Source organism: Euphorbia lathyris, chromosome 7, assembly GCF_963576675.1.
Source record: "Euphorbia lathyris chromosome 7, ddEupLath1.1, whole genome shotgun sequence".
Lineage (NCBI taxonomy): Eukaryota > Viridiplantae > Streptophyta > Magnoliopsida > Malpighiales > Euphorbiaceae > Euphorbia > Euphorbia lathyris.
In genome coordinates this window covers 3,214,985-3,226,367 of record NC_088916.1, presented here as the reverse complement: position 1 = coordinate 3,226,367, position 11,383 = coordinate 3,214,985, and the positions used below count along the sequence as shown (strand labels likewise).

The 11,383-nt window shown below is 35.6% G+C and overlaps 1 protein-coding gene across 1 annotated transcript; it reads left to right on the top strand.

The window, feature by feature from the left end:
* The first annotated feature begins 1,813 nt into the window (after positions 1 to 1,813).
* On the top strand, positions 1,814 to 10,805 carry LOC136235358 (protein ABCI7, chloroplastic). Its single transcript, XM_066024989.1, has 4 exons — positions 1,814 to 2,069; positions 3,772 to 4,797; positions 6,354 to 6,613; positions 10,353 to 10,805. Exons 2-4 carry the CDS (start codon positions 3,919 to 3,921, stop codon positions 10,663 to 10,665), a joined length of 1,452 nt encoding a protein of 483 aa, XP_065881061.1. The 5' UTR covers positions 1,814 to 2,069; positions 3,772 to 3,918; the 3' UTR covers positions 10,666 to 10,805.
* Positions 10,806 to 11,383: the final 578 nt, after the last annotated feature.

The following is an 11,383-nucleotide window of genomic DNA, read 5'->3' as shown; positions in this document are numbered from 1 at the left end:
CTCTATTTTGAAAAACACATTATAAGGTCTATATATTTTGTCAATATTAACCATTTGGTTATCCTGTTTATTTTTGTTAGATTTTTAACCGTTATATTTTGATATAAACATACAGATATAAAATAACAGAGTAACATGTTCATTTTGTATCGTACTATGACTCTCCTGAAAGCTTAGATATGTTCGGTTAAAAATCTAAAAAAAATAGGCTGAAGGACCAAAAAATTAATATTGATAAAAGATAAGAACCTTATGACGTGTTTTTTAAAATAGGAGGACTAAATAATATGTTGGGTAAAAAAAAGGGACTAATAAATAATGTGGCATGAATTGATTGGTAAGGAGTATTAGTTTATTGGCATAATAGCCATTTGGCTCCTTAGACTAGGGATGACAATGGGTAGAGTACCCGCGGGTAATATCATTCCCAAACTCTTACCTTTTTATTTTTTAATCACCCGTACCCGTCCCATTACCCTAACGAGTATACTTTTTGCATCCCATACCCTTCCCATTTAATTCGCGGGTACCCGCGGGTATCCTTACCCGTTAAGAATCAATAAATAAAAAAATATTATAAATTTAACAAACTATAAATTTAATAAATCATCAATCTAAAAATTAAATAAATTGAACCTTAATTAATAAGAATAAAGTAGCTTAGTGGTATCACTCAATTGTTGAAAAATAAATGGTTGGGGTTTAAATTTCATGTCTTACATCTAAAAAACAATGCTATTTATTAATATAATTTTTTTTTTATGACGGGTAACGGGTACCGGGTACTCTAGGGGGTATTCCCATACCCGTCCCATTACCCTAACAGGTAATGATTTTGATCCCATACCCGTCCCATACGCTTTTATACAGGGTACGAGTAGTCCCATTAGGGTCGGGTAGTGCCGGGTATCCACGGGTACACTACCCGTTGCCATCCCTACCCTAGACTAAGGTTTCATAGTCAATTAGAATCTTAAAATACCCAAATCATCAATCAGGTTCCTAAACTAATAAAAAATCATCAATTGAGTCTCTATTCTAAACAAAAATCATCAATTGAGGCCTCATCGAAAATCATTTAAACAGTTTCAGACCCTCTTCCACAAACCCATTTTGAACCAATACAGATATTATTACCGTCTATATCAAACAGTCACAGTTTCTGATTTTAGATTTTAGGATAAGTTGAAAACTAAATTGATGACACTGAACTTATATGGTTGTCTTAAAATGGTCACTCAACTTTATTTTGTCTCAATAAAATCACTCAACTTTGAGTTTTGTCTCAATTAGGTCACTCTGACGATTTCAATGATTAAAAAACATCGGAATGATGATGTAAGTGATACGTCAATATGAGACAACTCATATTTCTAACCGAAATGACACATGACATCCACATATGCGCCACCTATCACATGTCGATTACTTTTATGAAAAATTTAGTTTTTTTTTATAAAAAACCCGACATGTGGTTGCCACATTTTGTTTCGGTCAGAGATTTTGGTTAACTTATGTTGATGTGTTACTCATGTCATTATTTCGATGCGTTTTAATCACTAAAATCGGCGGAGTGATCCAATTGAGACAAAACTCAAAGTTGAGTGATTTTATTGAGAAAAATTGAAGTTGAGTTACTATTTTAAGACAACCATATAAGTTCAGTGACCAATGATTCATTTAACCCGTCTTAATTGTCTTTGAAACTTTAGTTTAGGGATTTAAATGGTGTAATGCCTAGTTTATTTTTCCTTAGAACAGTCCAAAATGGCGGCGTCGTTTTGACCTCTTTTCGTTTTATCAATTATTTTCCTGTATTTTGCTCTTGGTATCTTTGTCATCACTTGTCCCTCATCCTTCAGTTTCTCCTCTCAGCCCAATCTGACGACTTTTGATTCTGCTCAACATATTACTTACTGCCGGAAATCTTAGTCTTTACTCGGCATCAACGCAAATCTAGTTCATCCAATAACATTTTGGAGTCGGAGTTTTGTCAGACGTGCTTCACATGAACTAACAGCTTCAAAATCTGTGTATAAATCGAGAGAATTGCAATTTGAGCTACCTAGGTATTTATTTGATTTATGCTTGCTCCTCCTTTTCGAATTTAACTCTTCCTCAATCAATATATCTATAATTTTGACTCTATGTACGTCTAAATGTGTAATCTGATTCAGAATGTTTGTCAACCCCTATTTTGATTGAATCCAATTGAATCATTTGATTTTGAATTCTCTAAATAAAAGGAGTAGTTCGGTTCTGTCTTAAGAATCAGGTCAAAAGAATTCAGTTGTTGTTTAATTGGCATCACCATGTTCATTGGGTCCTTAATTTGCATTTGTTGTGGCTGTATTAAGCTTATTTTAGATGGCTGCGTGTAAACTCAATAGGGGGAAGTATAAATTACCAGAGCCAATTTTGAAATAAATAAATAAATTGGCTTCAATCAAATGAGTGTTGATAGCTTGTTTAGTAATCAGCACCTTCTTCAGTTTCAAAATATAGCTTGTTTGTGCTATTCTTTATATGTACTCTATTATATCGAAATTATCAGCTTTTCAATTTCCCTTTTACATTTTATACATACCAGAGCTCTATAAAACTCAGAGGAAAGATTTGTAGAACAACTATCAGACCAGCCATACTTTACGGAAATGGGTGTTGGGCAGTTAAAAGACAACATATTCATAAAGTGTAGCAGAGATGAGCATAGTTGTTAATGGCAATGCCATGGTGCAAGGTGCACAAGGCTCAAGGTTGTGTGCCTTAGCACCCCCTAAGGCGGACGATGTTGCTCTGGCCACACCAAGGCACATCTTTATGCGCTTGGACATGGTTATCAGAATCGTGCCATGGCGCGCCTTTTGTGTCACATGATATTTTTTTTGGATTTTATATTGTTGACCCACATGTTCAATCTCCACCATTGGATCAGACACATCTAGTGTCCAAAAATAAACAAAAACAAAAGGAAAGGAGACAGACTTTCAAATTGAACAATCATAGAAAAAAAAAATAGAGAAAAAGATGCACAATGTCAAACAAAGGGAAAGGAGCACACAACAACAGTAAAGTATCAGAGAAAAAGAAGCAAACAAGAGCATAACTTGAAGTTTGAGACTTTTGATAAGTAGCTATCAGTCAACTTAGGATATGCTATTTAGCTGAATACTTCAACTTCAGAATATAGGGTTTATCGCATCTTAGAATTTATGATTAAGAATATTGACATGATTTCGTATTTATTTGCATTTTGATTTTAATTACAAATTCTTATATTTTAAAATATTATCATTTATGGTGGTTCCATAGAATTTTATTCTTTTAGTGCGCCTTGTGTCACTCAGGCGCACGCCGGCTCAACGACCCCCTTGTGCCGTAGTGCGCCTTATGCCTTTTAATAACTATGGAGATGAGGATAAAAGTAGAAATGAAATTAGTGGAAACCTAGGAATGACACCTGTAAAGGATAGAATAAAAGAAGGAATTTGTGGTTAAAAAGGGTAGGGGAAGAGTGATGATGAACATGATTAAAGGTTATCATAAATGACCTCAAAATGCTGGGTCAGTTCAGGATTAAAAAGTTTTAGCCGGCCAAATTCTATCTAATAGCTCGATTATATGCCAGTATTTTGAGAAATCATTATTTATGACTTTTATATGGTGAAAAGATTTCATTCCTTCTCTACAATAGAGAATAGCAGCATTTCTGAATCTAATATCGGTGTAGGTGTCTTTCTGATCATTTAAGTCTTTTTGGCCTTTGTGCAGTAAAACTATTGAAGCAACACCAGGAAGCATCAATATAGTATCAAATTGATAATTATTTCAGCCTCTTGTAAATGTACATGTGCCGACCAGTTGAAGGAATAGAGATTACAGCTATAGAGTGAGAAAGGAAGATCATATCAAGCTTATATGAGATCGATGTCTTCCATGGTATTGGCACCCCAAGTTAACACATCTCCTGGAATAACATTCAGAATCAATCCTAAACCAAAGACCAAGGTTAAAAGTGGTCCATCAATCAAAACTAGTATACGTGCCAGTTTTTCTGACCCTTATGTTCTCCAACTTGCAGAGACCCTTGAAGATTCCTTGTCTCCTTCTCCCAGCCTCCAAAAATTGAGGGACTCTTCTTCTCAATCCCTTCTTTCCACCCCTTGGCCCTCTCGCAAAGATGAGCCTTTTCGTTTTACTGATACTTCATTTATCAAGCAATCTCAAATCCATCCGATCTCTCAGCCACCACAAATAGACCACCTAACAAGCATATCAGAAGATTCTGTGTCACCCAATGTTGTTATTGTTGATGGATTTGTCTTAAATTCTATGTCAAATTTGCCAAACTTGCCAGATGGAGTTTATGTAGGTAGCTTGTCAAATTATTCTGAAGATAAAATTGCCCAAATGAAACTCAATTTTTCTGATGATTTTCAGTGGGGTGATTTGTTTTGGTCTATTAATGGGTTGGGAGCACCAGATGTAGTTTTGATTTATGTTCCTGCAGGGGTTAGAGTAGAAAATCCAATTCATTTGAGATATGTTTCAGTTGAGGGAGGAGAGGGGGTATCCAAAAATTTGCCGGTTTCAAACCCACGGGTACTTGTGGTTGTAGAGGAGGGAGGAGAGGTTGGGATAATTGAGGAATTTGTGAGCACCGGAGATGATGATAAATGTTACTGGGCAAATGCGGTTTTGGAAGTGATGATTGAAGAAGGAGCTAAGGTTACTCATTCTTATGTACAGAGTCAATCCTTAAATTCTGCCCATATCAAGTGGACTTCAGTTCAACAAGTGAGTTTTTGTTGCATTTTTTGCTTCTCTTCTTAAAATTATTTTCACAAATCACTAAATTTAGTTTTTTTGAAAAATTATTAGTTAAATTTAGTTTGGAGATGGTAGAATTTACTTAAAATACATGTATTTAGCATTCATTCTGCAATTTAATTCTGCACATTTTTATGTTTCTATATGCTCCTTACTGAAGAGAATTGAAAACATTGGAACAGTGACTTAATTGGCCATATGTACTTGTATTTTAGCTGATTAGAGTAAAAGGGCGAGAGGGCGAGCCTTGGCGCAACGGTAAAACGTTGTTGCCGTGTGACCAGAGGTCACGGGTTCGAGTCTTAGGAGCGGCCTCTTGCCAATTAAATTGGCAAGGGAAGGCTTGCCCCCAATACACCCTTGTGGTGGGACCCCTCCCCGGACCCTCGCTCAGCGGGGACGCGTAATGCGACCGGGCCGCCCTTTTTTTTTTTTAGAGTAAAAGGGCGGCCCGGTGCACTACACGTCCCTGCTTAAGCGAGGGTCTGGGGAGGGGTCCCACCACAAGGGTGTACTGGGGGCAAGCCTTCCCTTGCCAATTTTTTTGACAAGAGGCTGCTCCTAAGACTCGAACCCGTGACCTCTCAGTCACGTTGTATTTTAGCTGATTAGAGTACGAACTGAAAATTTACTGATGGTGCTGTTTGAAAAATAAACGGGGTTTATGGATGCTTACCTTGATTATTTGACATATTCGCATCATTTAACTATCATGAAATTCTGGAACAGAGTATTTAGATGAAGTAAAAATGCATTTGGTTAGATGTTCTTTTGTTTTGCAGAAATAGTTTTGATTCTTTTGTTTTTTCGAAATTCTTGTTGTCTAAAATAATTTTTGGAGGATGAATATATTTAGGATTATTGTACTATTAGCAGCTTAAAATTAACCACAAACCGGAGAGGATAGAAGGTACGGTTCCTCAAGGAATATGGTAGAGAGCAAACTAGAATGTCATAGTATGAGGACCTGGAATTTTCACTTCATGTTTTTGCATCCTTGGTTTTGCCTTCTTCAAGTTGGGGATTAAGTCTCTTGTGGAGATCCATTGTCATGAGCAGAAGAAAGTTTGAATAAAGGTTTCAGTTGGCTCTTCAACTTGGCTCACAGGATTAATTTGACTCCATATGAAATTCCAGTATCAATTTAATCCAGAACTAGGCATTTTTTGTCAAACTAGTGCAGAAGTGACACGAGGGCGAGCCTTGGCGCAACGGTAAACGTTGTTGTCGTGTGACCAAGAGGTCACGGGTTCGAGTCTTAGGAGCGGCCTCTTGCCAAATAAATTGGCAGGGGAAGGTTTGCCCCCAGTACACCCTTGTGGTGGGACCCCTCCCCGGACCCTCGCTCAGTGAGGACGCGTAGTGCAGTCCTGACTCGTGCATATCGGACAAGTCAGCCAAGTCTTGATCGAGTTCGACACTCCCTATAGAGGCGGCTCAAAACCTAGCCGACTCGTATGAGTTTGATAACGGTGGTGGGAGAAGTGCAACAAATATCTAAGCTGGAGGTTATATTTTTGCAGAAATCAAAAAGCACCTATGAACTTGTAGAGATGAGCACTGGTGGAAAATTGAGCCGGCACAACCTCCATGTTCAGCAACTAGGTCCAGATACAACAACAGAATTATCAACGTTTCATTTGTGTGTAGGTGATCAAACTCAAGATTTACATAGTAGGCTAGTGTTTGATCATCCAAGGGCTTATTCTCGGCAACTTCACAAGTGCATTGTTGCTCATTCGCTAGGACAAGCTGTCTTTGATGGGAATGTAAAAGTCAACAGGTACTTGCTACTACTCTGTTCATTGCTCTTTCTACTATGTTGTCTTGCTTTGTTTTGTACTGTTCCATATCTTTCTGCATCAAGGTTATAAGATTCTTGTCAATTTTCAAATTAGTTGAAGAAACAATGTTTGTTTATATGCTTCGTGAGGATTAAACCTTGATATCGCTAGAAGTGTATTGAGGTAATTTTGCGATGTCCGGCCAAGGTTGAGGAGGATCAGCAACTGGTGCCCTGCACTCCGAAGATTAAGTTACTTAAATGGAGAAATGATTGAGAATAAATGAAATAGGGGTAGATGAGGGAATGAATTAACGTCTTACCTTGGACTATAAAGTCTTTATATAGAGATTAATGTCATCGTTACGTGGCGGGTCCTAGACCACAGTGGATCTGACACAATCATAGGGATGTGGATTTGAGGGCTGCGCAGGCGCGTGACATGAGAGCAACTCTAGTGCATCCCACTTGGTTGTTACTTCCTATTAATTAGTAACAACCAAGCTTTAGAGGGGCTGTAACTAAAATTGGTTTGTTACCAGTTTTAGTTACAACCAAAAAATATCCCATAAATCCAAAAGTTTCAGTGTTTTAAATCCACGGAGGGTGCCAGAAGCGTCAGATCTGGTGCATGGCTTACACGCACCAGATCTGGCGAGTTAGGAAAATCTGCTTTTTGGTAAAGGAAAATTACAGTTTTGGTCTACGAAAAATTACAGTTTTGGTCCCTATTTATAATTAACAAAAAAAAATTTATCTCACAAAATTTTAAATAATAACTCCCTTCTAATGGGATGTTACTAACCCTTGTTACTAATGTCCCCAAAATCACAATGGTTGTTACCAACCATTGTGGATGCTCTGAGGGTGCCAGCTTGATTTGGCACCAACTAGCCACTCTTATGGAGAGAAGATGTGTCACTGGTCCACGTGTCCATTGGAGATTGGGTGTCTGTTATCGAACCTAAATTTTGATTAGTCGTCAGTCAGACTTCGATCTCAGAAGCTTGTCAGCTTTTAGAATCGTAGGTGTAATCTGTTAAAGGTATGTCTAGAATCATATTTAATTTGGTTTGCATAATTGAAATAAGAATTGAAAATTTCTTTTTTTAAGTGAATCCTACTTGGAAAATGATTATACTTGTACAAGCAAGGGTTGTTAGTTCATTTATTTACACTGATAGTTTTAGAGCGTACTTTTAGAATATGCATATGTGAGCTTTGGATGTAATCGGGTCTTGTAGGATTTTGAGAGTTGGCAACTTGGATTAAGGATGAGATTTCCTTGAACTAGCCGATTACTAATGAACTTTATACTCCTCACCTGTGGAGTAGGCAAAAACAGTCGAACTACTTGACCTCTTGTTTGTGTGATTGTACGTAAATTTATACTCATGGCCACTTAACTTTTCCTTACGAACATTATAACCATTAATCACTCAACATAAAAATCAGACACAAAAGTCACTCAACTTTACCTTTTTACTAACATAAAAGTCTTTTAACGTTTGACCTCTCCAATAGCAGTTAACCCTCTATTGTAGAGCTAATGGAAATGGTATTCACTTTGATTCTTAAACTTTTTGTTTTTGAGGTCATTTAAGTGTTATTTGGTTAAGAGAGAGAGCTCCGAAAATGGTAATTTTGGAAAATAAAAAATGTGGTTCATGAGAAATGTGGTTCTAAATAATTTTTAATTGTTATAGTTTTTCCATTTTGGGGTCGGTCATTTTGAGGTCGTATACTTTTATAAGGGATTTTTATGATAGTAAAAAGTATCGTTGACTATGTTCAGTTTTGAAGCCGAGTTGCTATCATGTTACCCCTATATAAGAGTTGTTTATTTATTTATTTGGGCCTAGAGTTTTAGAACTTGTTCATATGCATGTGTGAGCTTTGGTTGTAATCGAGTCTCATGAGATTTGAGAGTTACAGACTTAGGTAAAGGATAAGATTTTCTTACTGTTGTACGAACTAACCGATTACTATTGAATTATGTGTTCTTCCAAGCGCCACCTGAACTTGGCCCAATCAGTTACAGACTTAGGTAAAGGATAAAATTTTCTTACTGTTGTACGAACTAACCGATTACTATTGAATTATGTGTTCTTCCAAGCGCCACCTGAACTTGGCCCAAAAAATCGATCGCCCTAAACTTGCTTAAACTAACCTACTGGCCACTTAGAGCATCTCCAATAGAGGGTGCTTAAAAGAGTGTCAGATGATGTGGCATTGGGTTTGACAACTTTCAAAGGGTGCTTACTATTGGAGTGATGGTTGGTGCCAAGCAAGGTTGCCACTTTTTGGCAATATTGCTTTAAGGTTGTCAAACTTTTTTTAATATAAAAAAAAGTGATTTACTTGATTACTATTGGTGCACTTTATTTATGTGTTTCTCTCCTTTCACTTTTGGTTGACAATATTTATAATTAAAATAAATTATATATGAAGTGATCATGGTTTTGAGAACCGAACCAGACCGGTCGGTTCAACCCGGTTCGACCGGAACCGGTCGGGTTACATTTTATACTCAATAACGAACACATGACCTTTGAATAAGAAATTACTGCTTAACCACTAGACCACTTATTAACTTGTGTTTAATCTTAACAATATAGATATATATAATCATTATAAAAAGTAAATATTTAAAATATTATTTATTTATTATTATTTTTTATATTTCTTTTTCTTTATCAAATTTTTTATATTTCTATAAATATTATACAAACATTATTTTATCATTTCAATACTCATAATATTTTCTTAATATTTAAATATTTCATAAAATAAAATTTAAAACTCTAAAAAATTGTATAATCACTATTTTATTATACTTATATGTTATGTTAATAATAATACTAATTATTTAGTTTTAAAAAATATGTAATTTATATTTTTTTTAGTCTTTTTATAAATTGAATTTTTATTATATTTTTAATTCATGATTGGATTTATAAATTTAATATTTTAATTTTATTTATATAATTTTTATAAGTTGAAATATGGATAAAATATTATTTTTTACATCATTTTTTTAATACCGGTTGAACCTCGGTTAAACCCCGATTGAACCTCTAACCCTTGACCCTTTGTCTTTTCCGGTTCTTTGACCAATCCGGTTTTGATAACCATGGAAGTGATGATTTGTGGGGCCGTTGTGGCAACTTTTAAAGTTGCTTACTATTAGAGCATTTTTTTAACAAAAGTTGCCTAGGGTGATATGGATGATTAAGTTAATAAAATATTATATTTTAGTATAATGTGTTAAGTTTTGACACTTTTTAAAGCAATCTCTATTGGAGATGCTCTTATAATCGTTTAAAGTGACTTATTGTCTCTCTTGAACTTGCTTAAAATGATATACATTTTAATTTATCCAAATCTTTATTTGTAAGTTGAAGGAGCCTGTCGATTTTTTTTCAGCCAAGTTTAAGAGGCTCCCTAATTGTAATCAGGTCCCCTGAGATTTGAGAGTTAAGGACTTAGGTGAAAAATGAGATTTTCTTACTGTTGTATCAACTAACCGATTACTAATAAATTAGTGCTCCTCCTCGCTCGTGGATGTAAGCCAAAATAGTCGAAATGCGCAAATCTTTCGTTCTTGTTGCATGTCTAATTTCTTATTCCGCAATTAGCATTGATCCAATTCCTAACATAAACCAGTCATATTGAATTATGTGCTCCTCTTTATCTGTGTAAATCGTATTGAATTATGTGCTCCTGCTCGTCCGTGCAGATACGCACAAAAGACGGATGCAGGACAATTAACAAGGAGTCTACTACTAGAACCACGAGCAACTGTGAATCTGAAACCGAATCTACAAATAATAGCAGATGATGTAAAATGTTCACATGGAGCTGCAATAAGTGATCTTGAACAAGCTCAGCTTTTCTACTTTCTAGCACGTGGGATTGATCTCCAAACTGCTAGGAAAGCTCTTGTCTTTTCCTTTGGAGCTGAAGTTGTTGAAAGATGTCCTTATCCTTTTATCAGAAACCAGGTTGAGACACGTGTCAAACAACTGCTCACTTCAACTCTTCAACCATGAATCTTTTTCATGTCCTGAATATTGGTACTACTGAAATGATCTAAATTCTAACTTTAGCAATTCTTTTTTGTCAAGTTTATTTGTTTTTCTATGTTGTACAATTCAACTTTTGATAATAAATAACTCAAATTGCTTCCTAATTTTAGAAATAAGCAAAAGCAAACGCACAAAGTTGAGTGATTTTTATGTCCGGTTTTTAAGTTAAGTGCTTATATTGTTAGTGAACGCGAAGTTCGATGACTATAGGTAAAATTTACTCGCAATACAACCCAAGCATTGTTTGTTTATTTATTTCCGCTGAGAGTTTTGGAGCTTGTAATTTTACGAATGTGTGAGATTTAGTTGTAATCGGATATCATGAGATTGAGAGTTAGGGATTTGGGTAAAAACCAATGGATTATTATTTAAGGTTCATTTGGTTTATTGTTACTGTTTGCTGTTGGAAAATACAGAGAAAAAGCAGTGATTCCATACTATTGGAAAAATCTACTTTTCATGTATAAAACAGCAACAAGCAACAATAGTTTCCTAACCGATCATCTAAAACTCTAATTTTTAATATAAAAATGCAAACAAGGGGAAAAACTGGACTAAACAAACACCCCACTGGCCCCTAAACTTTGCCAGAAAATTCGATTGGAAATATTTAAGGTGCCTTGTTCGCCTCCAGAACTCACTTATAATGACATATTGACCTTCTAAACTTTCTTAAGACATA

Coding starts and splice junctions, on each gene's coding strand:
- LOC136235358 (XM_066024989.1), top strand. CDS start 3,919: ATGAGATCGATGTCTTCCATGGTATTGGCACCCCAAGTTAACACATCT. Junction 4,798..6,353: donor AGTGGACTTCAGTTCAACAA/GTGAGTTTTTGT, acceptor ATATTTTTGCAG/AAATCAAAAAGCACCTATGA. Junction 6,614..10,352: donor GGGAATGTAAAAGTCAACAG/GTACTTGCTACT, acceptor TCGTCCGTGCAG/ATACGCACAAAAGACGGATG.